At 41.5% G+C, this 13,338-nt stretch overlaps 1 protein-coding gene across 5 annotated transcripts in view; it reads right to left on the reverse strand.

The window, feature by feature from the left end:
* The window catches only part of lrp8 (low density lipoprotein receptor-related protein 8, apolipoprotein e receptor), a 161,421-nt gene that overhangs the window by 39,681 nt on the left and 108,402 nt on the right, over window positions 1-13,338 (reverse strand). For all 5 annotated transcript variants that reach the window (XM_058638295.1, XM_058638294.1, XM_058638292.1 and 2 more), the window contains 3 exons: window positions 5,099-5,473; window positions 2,123-2,245; window positions 568-690 (listed from right to left, as the gene is read on the reverse strand). In XM_058638295.1, the coding sequence (XP_058494278.1) occupies window positions 568-690; window positions 2,123-2,245; window positions 5,099-5,473 (621 nt within the window). The remainder of the gene's footprint in view (window positions 1-567; window positions 691-2,122; window positions 2,246-5,098; window positions 5,474-13,338) is intronic.

Genomic DNA, 13,338 nt, shown 5'->3' on the forward strand with positions numbered 1-13,338 from the left:
GTTATTTATTTTTGTTTGTCTTCTCCACGCTGCTACCATGAGTTGTCAAAGAGAATTCTGCTTGTGCATGCACTCGAGTGAGATTTCACTGATGCATCGCAAGTTACTTCAACTGCAATTGCACAAGCTACATTTGCCTGATAGCTTTTTATTAACTCGCATGTTTCTCTCAATTTCTTTGCTGTGTTTACAACTCGATTGAATTGCTTCTGATGTAAAATCCATGTCTGCGCATCAACGAGAGCTAATTATTTATGATGTGGAGATAATCCGTGTGGCTCCTCGTGGGTAATGTAGTCCAGTCACGTCTCCCCGGCTAAGACTGCACTACAGGGCAGAGTTGCTTGGCTCTTTGATCATAACATAATGGTTCAGAAACCCTGATTCACCCTTGCCTTGATCAAATGAAGCTTCTTTTCAATAAGAAGAGTGGCCACCCTCACTGGAAGTAGTTGATGATGCCCCAGGAATTAATGCGCGCATCTGTGCTATTAATATGTGCATTCACGTACGCCTGGTGATGAGCTAGTGAGTGTGTGGGTGTTTCTGTGTGAGGAGTGATCTTACCACACTCCTTCATGGGTTCATCAGACCAGTCCTTGCAGTCCTTCACATTATCGCACACCTTGCTGCTGTCGATACACTCCCCATTCTTACAGCGGAACTTTCTTGGCCCGTCACACTTGGTGACTGTTGTGAGGACAAAACATACCATTAAGTTTAAGAACAGGCTTTTACTGAGGAAGTATATCCACACTTCACAGTTGGAAAAATACATAGTTTCCAAAGGCTTTAATTGGTGTAAAGTTTGAAACCAAACTGAAAAAAATGTCAATGTTTAGCAGTACAGACTGCTCCAGTTACAACATTTTCTATTTATTATTTTTGGTGGAGTGCAATATGTATGAGGAATGGAATATGCAGAATAAATAATGGCTTGGTTTGTTTATAAATAAGAATATAAGATGCTTGATATGATGCCCAGCAAAGGTAAGGAAAGGCCTAAAGCATTAACATTTGAACATACATTTCCATTTCTGGGTCTGAAGGTTATCATCTGATGTTTGACAAACTCTCACAAACAGTATAAAAAGTGTCTCTTTGCAACTGAAACATTACCAATTCTGTGCTGAAGGTCAGAAAACCGACACAAACAGAGCTTTACAATCCATGATTATTGCTTCCTTCACCGCCATCACTACCTATGTTCAACATTAATCCCACGGCAGGATGCCACAGTGTGTAAAATCAGTACAATAATTACTGAACATCACATTAGGTCATGTAACTCACGATACACGTGACGATACACAGACAATGCATAATGTATCTAAAGGGTTTGAAATACTAAACAAGCTCTCTTTAAAGCAATAATTTAAAAAAAGAAAACTGCTGGAGAAAACACTTATCACACTCATAAAATCCATTTTGCTTCATTTTTGTTTGACCAACAAATGTGCCTCGCATTAAATGCATTGTACTTTAAATTGGGAGAGTGTTGGATACAAATGGATGTTAACACAAACAGCCAACAAACACATAACAATAAACATTAGGCGTAATATTTTTTGAGTGGAGAGCAGATGTCATACACTGTCTGTAAATGGGAATTTGGTCTGGAGTTATAGAGCACTTTTCTAGTCTCGATGACTACTACATAGTACTTTACATTACGTCACATTGACCCATTCCAACTCCTGAGCTACAGCGGCTCATAATGCATACAGCAACATGACGGATGGAGATTTGTGTGACACAGTACATTCCAGTCTTGTGTATACAAATACAGTGTGTTAAAAATAGTCTTGCAAGCATCAAATGTAATTCAAAGTGCTCTACAAACTCGGACACCAACTAATCTGTCTTTATTACATAGCAACATATAGTTCTTTAAACATGAATTATCAGATTTAAATAGCCACACTTGATTTTTTTATATTGTTAGGGAAAAGCAGGCCTCCTGATGAGTTGCACGCAGATAAACCTGCTTTAATAAAACATTACAAAACAACATATGATGACCAACATAACCCCCGGGGCACTGTTATACTGCTGATAATAATCAGAGAGACGTGTGCATGTTGCATCGCTGGTGTCTTTAGTGTACACGTCTGGCACTTACCGTTAACACAGCCAGCTTCATCACTGTAGTCCGGACAGTCATGAACTTTATTACACTGTTTGGTGCCATGGATACAGGAGCCATCACCACACTGGAACTCATCAGGCCGACATGTAAGTAGGGCTGAGGGACACAAGCCACAAACACATTAAGAAGAATTAGGTGAGTCGCTGATTAATCCGAGAACAGTAAAACGCAGCACACTCACAAATCAGCACATCTTTTCTGTTCCACTACTGCATCTCCGAAGATGTGCATGTGCAAGAACAGTGTGTGAATCCAGCAGTAATCAGTCACACGTACATAACCTCAATAAAAACCTCAGAGGAAAACCAGGCAAGTGTTCATTCACTATCTGAGGAAAATCCTCATCCAGTGACCCACTGAGTATGTATGTACGTGCAAGTGCTCCAACAGCAGAGGGCAGGTTTATTTAACTCATTTGTCTTTTTAACTGGCTGTTATATTATTCATGTTTTGGGTTTTGTATTAGCTCTGCCAAGGGACTGAATGCAGACATGATCAATTGCTGTGGCGGCTGCAAATACACGACACACAGAATCACTGTATGGGGAAATATGGCAGAAAAAAAGTACCACACGCTGTTTCACACCACGTATCCACAAATTTATACACACAATAAGCAAACTTTAACGCTTGTGTGTCGTTACATGTGTGCAGATTTACATGAACACATAGGGAAGCTGACTCAGGCTTCTTAGTGCTCAAATAAACAGATAAATAAAAAAGAATATTAAAGACAAATGTATGTTAATGCCTAAATCAGCAGAGTGTGAAAGACATAGTCCTGTGCCATCAGAAAATGTGCTGTTCTTTCAGCCAAATGATTGGGATGTGAGCTCCACTAATCATGATAAATCCCCAAGATGAATGGTAATAATAACGGATTGCCATCTGCAGACACAGTGACAAAGAACTGACGAGAGATACCAATTTGACCGTATCTCATTTACATTAACCTCCTGCCAACCTACTCACACTCACCTGTCTGAGCATGTCTATAAAAGAACACCGGATTACTGAGACCAAAGTGTCAAATGAGTGAAACGAATATACTCAGGAGACAGGTCTCTAGACGAGAGAGAGCAAACCATAGACATGCAATAACTGTCAAATGCTTCTCAGCTAAGATCTCCTTGCTCTCTCATTTAGAGAACTATCAGTAACTATTACATCTACCTCCATACAAACTAGCAATCCCGTCTAATTCTTTCATTGAAAAACAAAATAAATATAATAACATTTATCATCATTTATCACCCCTGGTTATAAACCAATATAAATGGTTTAATTTAAAATATCATATGATTGAAATATTTCTAATTCAAATAGCTAGCTAGTATGTAGCAGGTTCATAGGGTATGCGGTAACGATGCTAACAAGCTAGACGTTTATCATGTGGGCTCTGCCTGGCATGCTTGATTGTAGCCCTTTACCAGCACTGTATGCTAATATAGCGCTAATACAGATAATGGGGCACAAGATATAGTAGACCACACTGCACCACTGGTGATAAACCAATATAAATAGTTTAATTTTATAGCATATGATTGAAATATTTCTCATTTAAATAGCTAGCTAGTATGTAGCAGGTTCATAGGGTATGCGGTAACGATGCTAACAAGCTAGACAACAGAAGCTCAGTATAGCTACAAATACAGACAAGTGAGGACAAATGAATAGGGGCAAGGGAAGGCTATAAGTCGTTACCTAACAATATGTAGTGTGGACGTTTAAATAAAGACATTAAAAGAAAAATATCCCACACTATCGTAGAAAAGATGAAGTGCTAGCAAGAAAAGGTAAGACTTTGAACCAGGGAGGTTTGAGTGTAACATTTTTGCTTTTGTATGGCTCATTAGCAAAGTGCTGTTAACCTACTTACTTTGCAGTTACATTATATTGGTATGAAAATGTATCCAAATATAGCGCCTACAATACAAAAGTAATGTAAAACAAATTTATATTATTTACACAGTGTTTGATTCTCTGAAATGGCTCACTGTGCTTTACTACAAATATTAGAGCAGTTCTAATTACTATATTATTTGTTATATTTTGTACAATAGATTGGATTGTTTTGTGTCATTATCTAAGCTAAACCTGTGAATCTGTTACTGCATATATGACCACAGGTATGTGTGCTATATTTGCATTATCAAAGCATTTCTGTGTGTGTGTGTGTGTGTGTGCACATATGTGCGGCAGCGCAGTGTGTTTCTGTCATGTCATAGTGTCACACTGCTTTCATCTTCCCGAGTGGTGTGTGAAAGTGTGGAGAGGGGACCAGATGGGAGTCTCGCTTGATGAAGGACCTTCACCTCCCAGACATCCAATGCACCCACACACACATCCAGGCACAACAAACACAGTTTGTACAGCTCAATGCACACGCGGACGTTGTCCTCCATGGATCATAGTGATATAGTTTGCATTGATCCTCTTACAGTCACGTCATCTTTTACGTGCGATTAGCTGCATGGTCTTTTAGTTGTGAGGATCCACTCGACTCAGCCATTATTCCAAAACAAAACATACGTTACTATCCATTTACCTTATTAAACACTAAGGCTGGCATTACATTTTAAATACAACAACACCTACAAATAATGTAGAACAGATCAATATTGTTATAGAAGTAAAACATAGCAATTAGATAACATTATTATATTGTGCACTATAAATGTTATTTATAATAAAATACAAATGTACATTACAGTTGAAATTATAAGGCTATGACAATTATAATCAGCCTCTTTTATGTATTTTTCTAAGCTTCAACAATACTGGACTTTTTATAGCACTGTGAAAGCTTTATCACACTGTGCCGTCACATAGAAAAGTATTGATAGATATTATAAGGCTTGTGGGGCTTCCTTGATAATCATTATACTAACGACAGTATTATATACCTTTAACTTGTCCACACACTTATTATTCACCCAGTTGACTTACCACAGTTTGCTTCATCGGATTTATCCTTGCAGTCTGCATCTCCATCACACTTCCAGTTCATGTGGACACACTCCCCACTCCCACACTGGAACTCGCCCTGTGGGCAGCGAGGTTTCTGGGGCTCCGTCCTTCTGCTGCAGCGCTCCATGGATTCATCCGACTTGTCCTTGCAGTCCGGGTCGCCGTCACAGCTCCACAGGGCAGGGATGCACTCCGAGTCGTTGCAACGGAACTCCTGCTGACCACAGGTGGGAGTAGAGCACTTCTCCTCGTCGCTGCTGTCCCCACAGTCATCGTCGCCATCGCACACAAAGATGGGTGCCAGACACTTGCCGTTACGGCACTGGAAATATTTGGGGGGGCAGGCCTTGGAATCTGTGAATGGGATAAGAGGAGAAAAAAATTCAGAAAGTTAACACTTAAGGGCAAATGAACCAACATGTTGTAGCTCTGTGGGAGCTACAAGTTAGATAGAGGTGTTGGAGAGATTTGTTATCAAGGTTTTGGAGAGCAGTGAAGAAGGTCCTGGAGTCTGCAATGAGTTAAGCTGCAGGAATAATTTAGAATTTACGTGGCCAAGGAGATCAGAGGCAACATCGAGAGGCAGGTACACAGCATGACGCCACCTCCACTTCTGAAAATCAGTTCTCAAAGATGACACACATAATCATCTGTCTAATGATCAATTATTCTTACTTCTAGCTCAGTCCGTCCAATAAAACATTCTCCTAACAACTCAATTAGGGTCACTCAATTAGACTGGGCTCTGGTAACATGTTTTTTTGTCTGAACCAGACCAGATGGTTATATTAATATAAGCTAATGCATGTTGCCATGGTTACTGCTTGTTAGAGTGTGTAAATGACAGTTAATAACTACTGAACCAGACCAGTTGGGTTACACTGGGTTCCAACAGGTGACCGTGGAGTATCCATGCTCAGGACTGTGCTTACTGCTGGCTGCAAAAATATGGTTACAGGGCAGTGATGTGAGCTGATGACACCAAAAGCTGCAGAGGTGGTTAACCCAAAGTAAAATGACGAGGCAGAATGTTTGCAATGAGGCACAGCTGCTAGTTATGCTCCGCTTGTCACACCTTGACAGGGGTAAAACTAACAGGTCAGGGGGTGAATGACCTGCATTATTCAATATACCAACTTCCTCAACAGTTATTTTGCCCACACAGGTTCAATACTTTGAGTTTTCAGTCAGTAACAGCTGAAGAATTGTCTTGGATAAAAGGGAAAACAAACAAGTCTAATCGTCTGTATCTACACTCTTGAAGATTCAATTACCTGGATGAATCTTCACAATGTTTTATTGACCTACCAATTGAAGTTGTTTTTGTCATCGAGTTTCTTCACTCAATGTTACCTTCACTTTGATTAAATCTCTTTGTAAGTTTGATACACAGTCTGCTTTAAGTGAAAGGAAACTAAAGTCAACTGTCAACTAAAGTCTACACCCACTTGAAAATCCTTCTAAAAGCAGATGTTAATGCATGTGGGAGTACAGTAGATGAGGGAATGTGAGTCAGAGGACAGATGTAATTAACTTATCACTGTTTATATTAAACTCCGCGGGGGAATAGGGATATATATATATATATATATATATGAAGCAATATGTTGTCCTCTTCTCAACTGGAGGTGGAATGAAAGACAGTGTTGTTGCTAAAATTAATTTTTTCAAGTTAATTAGCTTCACACTTTTTCTCTTAATGACAGGACGAGCAACAGGTTGAAGGAAAAGGTGCAAATGAGTAAAGGCAGTGGCTCTTCTTTAATAATTAAGAAATCAATAACTTCAGCTGCAAAATATCTATCTTTCGAACAGTGGGTGCAAAAACTTTATTATATTAAAGTCACACCATATTAAAATGATGCCGACCCTGTAAAGCACAAGGATGAGAGCATACGTTCAGCAGGCAGTCCAGTGTTTGGGAACAGGTGGATAATGATTAGGGCTGCTGGTTCCTGTTGCAGTGTAGAACAGAAAAGAACAGAAAGAGTGTTTGTGTTTGTGGGAATTGTGAGAATACAGGAATACCTGCAGACACTGTGTCATTTCATGGGTATGTTCGTCTGTGGCATGTGTTGTTTTTTTAGTCTCCGCAGTAACGCAGGGCTTCTGACAGCTGGGACATCATTCCAAACTCCACGACAAATTTTAGTTCAGCTTTTTACATACCGAATCTGTCTCTGAGTGTGTGTGTGTGTGTGTGTGTGTGTGTGTGTGTTTCGTGTTTCCTTTTTGCCATATCCCAGCAGCGCCTGTAGATAATTCCAGCGAGGTCTCTCAGGGCGATCGGCGTAAACGCTTCCCCCTCCCTCTCCCACATACAACGCCGAAGGGACTCATTATGATAATAGCCTATTGGATTCCCTGCTAGCTATTACTGCTAGCATGCTAATCATCCCAGCTCAGATCTAGGTAATTTAATTAGCATGTGCACATAAACAACATCAGCAGCATTCCAGCAGAAGCTCGGCTGATATGGGGGATCACAAAATGTGTTGGTGTAAACAAACTCTTGGGCAAACAAGGTGGTTCTTTTTTAAGAAAAATGACGGAAATTATTAATACATTTTGCAAATACTACTTTTCATAAAAGCAGAGAGCCTGGTCAGCCAGGTGTGTTCATTATAAACAGCACGGCCGGGATAAGGAGCTTGTTAGTATGGCTCTCATTGGGGCAGTGAGCTATAAGAGATAGTTGGCTCTCAATTTAGCTCTGTATTTCCACTGCAGGAGCACACAGGTTTATGGGGGGTTTGTCTTGTGGATAAAAACATATTTGTCCTGAGTTTGAAACTCACAGGGGCACAGGCTGCATCAGAAACATCCTTCCACCATATCCAACAGGTTACTAACCTTTTACTGGAACCTGATTCCTTATTAGGAGCACAAGAATATTGTTTTAAGTAATTGTTTTTTTCAGATGAGTGGCACGGATGGAGGAAATCGAAATGATCGAAATGATCACAGTGGAGTGATATTACTGAATGTCTCCAAGTGGCACGAATGTCCATCACTAAAAAAGTCTCCTAATGAGTGCTACAGCACAAACAGACGGCTCATCTGCCTATCTCTGCCTTTCCCAAGCACACACAGGGAATTATGGTGACCTTCACATATGAGAAATAATGTAAATGGGCTTTCCTAACTCCATCCACTCTTTCTGTCATTTCCTCCTCCTTCATTGTCTAAAGTGCATATAAATGCTTATTCTAAGGATACAAAAACCCAAACAACTTTAACACTTATAAAAACATACTTATGGGTTCATCTGCTACCTGCTGCTCTGCAATTATGCCTCTACTGGCAAAGGCTACGGGAAGAAACCCAGACAGTGCCAAGTGTTGTGAGTATGGCAAACCCCCTGTATATGATTCAATATCTGAAATAGTATTATGTTACCCACTGAATATTTAAATTTCTATAAAAAAAAAAATGATGCAATCTTCTTACCAGTAATGGATTCCTACATGATAAACCAAGACTACCGATGCCACGTTTGGCACCTTTCACCAATGAAACATCATCTCACACAATGCTTCTTAATTCCACACGGAGGCATGTCATCCTTCACTCACTTCATCCTGTCACCCGACTACAGCAAAGCCGACACATGTCAAGAAGGTTCGGTGCTGATGAGTCGGTGAAGACAGCCTTTCAGTCGACAGACCAAAACCAAGACTGTAGAGGACATAAATGGTCAGAAGGGAGCTCGTATGATAGGTGTGAGAGCAGCCGTGTCCTATAACTACACTCGCTGTAAAATATGTACCACAGATTTTAAGAAATAAAACACAGCCATGTTGTTTAAATTATAGGCTATTTTTATTTTATGTGACATTAAATGTGTAAGTAAGTGTCAACCGGTCAGCATGCAGGCCTAACATTTTAGTATTTGCACTCAGTGTTAATTTGTTCATTTCAATTCATAAATTGCTGTTTACGTTGATAGATAATTACACTTTGTTGTGAAGCTAAACCTTTCAATTATTACATGGAGCCCAACTGTAATGGGCTCCATTATGACCCCCATCTTCACATAAAAACAATAATATATATGAAAATGATTCATCATAGCCTCATGTGGTGATCAGAGTCGTGATCCAAGGTTTGTGTGAGCCTCAGTTCCAACACTGTTACGTTTGAGAATTACAGTTGTAAGTAATGGATTACATCTCGACAGTAACCTCCCTCAACCACAGGTGACTGTGTTTAACTTTCTATACATCCATCCCCCAGAGCCCCAAGAGAACAGCTAATAGATGAGGCAGAACAATAGGACACGGCTCACTGACCTTGATCTGCAGGACAATTGAACTCACTTTCAGCATGGGCTGGTCTACAGTGAGCGGCTAAGCAAGCGCACACATGCTCGGGCTGTGTATCTCCACAGAGTTTCCCTGATATTGACCAATTTGTGGCGATTCTGTCTTTTTTTCAAAACACAACACGCCCCATGCCAGGGCAGCTCGGTGGGTGGGTAACGCTGCTATAACACATGTTGCTATAAACAATTTTATGCACTCCATTATATCAAATGACCTCTGGTGCTGCCACATGCCACCTCCCAATATTCTGGTGCACATCCCTAGTGCACACATGCATGGGCATCAACCCGGCAAAATCTATTAAATTTTGTAACTTCTTGCAGTTTTTAAATGCCCGTTGAATGAACACATATCCACCTGTTTCTTCTTTTTAGCCTCAAAATTAGCTGTTGCAGTGACTATACCGGCTTCATTTTGCTGCAGGGACAACCGTCCTGGTGACATGTGTCGCAGCATTTTCCGTCATGAGCATGACAACTTGTGCCTGGTGCAGTGGCATTATTGCTTTTGATAAATCAGATAAAGTTATATTTGAACGGTTAAGAATCAAATATACATTTACATCATCAGCTGATAATTTATCAGCCTTGAAGCCCCAGTGGAAATGGGCTTCAATAAGAGTTTCATTACACACACACACACACACACACGCATACCTCGCTTCAACCTTGTCTATGAGTCACTGGGTTTAATGTTTCTGGAGCGTGGAATCCAATCAGACTCTAGTCTAACATGTCAGCCACTCACTCAAGATGTGTGTGTGTGAGCGAGTGTGCACAATTTCACCCACTCACACTGCGCTCGTCTCCAAACCTTTGTTTACCAGGTGCTCGGTTGAAACGCAAGCTGGCGATCACACATTCACAGCGTCACGTTTAGCGCTGTACTTGAGACAAGAACGGAGACATGGCACAGCGAAAAAGCAGACAGCAACTCCTGAAGGCAAGAGACATGTTCATCTACTCTATGGAATATCAATATGCATGCCGTATCTTTCACACGAGTGCATCAATAAAAACCTTGTCGAGTCAAGTATGCCTTGAACTACCTCAGACACAAGTGGTTATTGCAAATAAATCACCAGACTGTTTATTCATGATGATCTACGGGTACGGGAACATTTCCAAAAGAACAAGGGACAACTCTGTTCAATTATTCAATATGCATTACGATTCCTGCCCAAGTCAGAACCATGCCGCTCCACTTGTGTGCACAGTTTTATCAGGGCTGAGGAGTAGGAGCAACCAGTGCCTGAAAAAAGAAGATGGACAAGGCCCCAGACTGAGAGGTTTGAAGGTTTAAAGATCACTTGAGGCTCGTGTCGTTGCATGACCGGTCCGCTAAAAAAACCTAACCGAATTAAACGGCACCCCAAACACCAAAATGTCACAAACTGGCATCTAAAAGGCACTAATTTTCATTCTCAGGAACATTTTCCCGGCGCAGAATTAACATATACAAAAGAGTGAAGAGTGAAGCAGAAGAATTGCGGTTAATACCCTTCTCCAAATTATTGTTATTTTGTGTCAATTTGGTCAGTGGAAGATGATGCGATCCATGCACCGTGAAAAACGGACAAATGGTGCATGTAAACATCGTTACACTGAGCATTGTAAACCACATTAAGCCTCACCTGAGTCACAGAGGAAGAGCAAGTTTAAATCAGCGTGCTGCTAACGATTCTATCCCACATCAGATCCATGAAGTGAAAATACCCAATTTTTTTAATTTTCTTGGACTGATGCAAACACATCTGAATGTACTGAGTTCCAGTACAGTTAATGTAGCATTTGATTTGCATCAGGCCTCATTACTCTTGAGAGCATTAACAAGCAACAGCAAACTATTAAAAAGTAGAAGAGCGCCGGGAGCGCTCGCTTCTCTGCATCTGTGACAATATGGTTGTGTGGCGTACACGTCGAGAAATGTTAACCTGCCACTTAGTCGGGAGTCGGAACACTGAGGAGCTGTCAGGGAGAAAGTGGGGGGGGGAGTACAAAGGGGAGAAGAGGCAGCCTAAGATTATACTTTAGATGAAAGACATGCTGGAGAAGCCCAGCGGAGACCTAGTCTGTGTGTGAGTGTCAAAAAGTTGACATGCAGTCCCTCTCCAGGGCTCTCGAGTGTTTATCAGTGCTTTGGCTACGTTAGACCTTTGAAGAATCGACACCGCACGCACACTGACGCGAGCACGCGGGCCCCGCGCCCTCGGCTCTTTGCTGTACAATAAAAGTGGCCCTCTTTTCCTAATGGAACAGACAGACTGGCAGTGAGCGGAGATACGATTCAAAATAGATTCATCACCAACTGACAAAAAAAAAAATCACTTTCCAACAGCCTGTCCACATGGGATTTACCAGACACAAGGCTGACGGTACATGTCTGGAGTGTTGGAGGGAATCTCACTCTCTCTGTTTGGACGACTCCAAAAGAAAAATATAAGCTTGTGTTTCAATCCGAGGACTCTTCTTCTCCTGGTAAATTCTGGCAGGACGCACAGTGAGAGGTTAAATGCCGACCTCCACAGTAAAGATCTATTTTTAATATATTATATTTGTATTTGTATTGTATATTTATATGAATATTGATATTTGCTGTAATCAAGGTTTACAATAATTACTGCAGTAAATAAAGCTTCTTCTTCGTCTTGGATAGGTTTTTATGGTGGTTGGCAAAACAGCTGAAAGGGGCATAACCGCCACCTTATTGCTCTGCCGCTGGCACACAAAGAATTCTGGGACATGGTCAGATGTATCCTTCACGGACGGGCAAACGCCAGCCGCGTTCGAAGGAGCCGATGAGTCATGCGACAATCGGGACGGCCCACGTCGGAGGGTGATGGGATGTGATGTGATGCATTTTGACAACGAATCCTCACTAGAGAGAGACACAGCTATTGAATGCAAATAGAAGCAATGAAGACAAGAGTCACCTACACTGTGCTTTCAGAATCTTCCTCAGTGAAATCTGTTGACAGCATATCATGTGGGACTATTTCAAACCAATGCCTGTTCTATGTTCTGTTGTTTCTCGCAGCTGAGGATCTCAGACAGTTCACCACACAGACTGTGTATCAGCTCCATTATTATAGTATGGTAAATTGACCTTTTCTAGTCTGGATGACCACTCAAAGCTGCTGTCCACTACAGGCAGCCCGTGGCCAGGTGGAAAGGGAACTTGGCTTGTAACCAGAGGGTTGCCAGTTCAAGTTTGAGTATCCCTGAGCAAGGTACCCAACCCCCATTGTTCCCCGGACGCTGCTCAGTGGCTGCCCGCTGCTCCTAATTCTAGGAAGATTTCTAGTAGAGGATGAGTTAAATGCAGAGAGGGAATTTCCCCTGCAGGACTGATTACAGACTCATTTGAGTGATTCATTATTAGTATTGCCATTCACACCCATTCACACGGTACATCTACTGCATGTGCAGCAGTTTTTTTTGCTTTCATACCCAATCACACGCTGCCAACACAGCCAACACAAGCAACGTGGGGTTAAGTGTCTTGCCCAGGGACACATCGGTAGATGAGCAGAGCTGGCGACCTGCCCAGGCTGTTACCCCGCCTATTGCCCTATGTCATCTGAGATTGGCACAGCGAATCCCCAACACACCCCTCCCCCCGATGGATCGATGGATACCCGAAAGCAGAGGAATAGATCTTTTTGCGCCCATATACTTTTACAGTCATTACGGTAACCCTCAGGATTTCCACGGAACGACCGTCCACGACGAGATTCACCAGCTTCTCAGTACCGTAATTCCTAAACAGTTGAATAACTGCCAGATATCGAAAGTGAAAGTTATCTTGGAAAAAGGGGCCGGAGGCACTCACTTGTTGAACATTTTTTGACAATTCTACAGCCATAAAATCAAAATAAATCCAGGCAGTCTGATT

The sequence above is a fragment of the Solea solea genome, chromosome 9 (genome assembly GCF_958295425.1).
Source record: "Solea solea chromosome 9, fSolSol10.1, whole genome shotgun sequence".
Lineage (NCBI taxonomy): Eukaryota > Metazoa > Chordata > Actinopteri > Pleuronectiformes > Soleidae > Solea > Solea solea.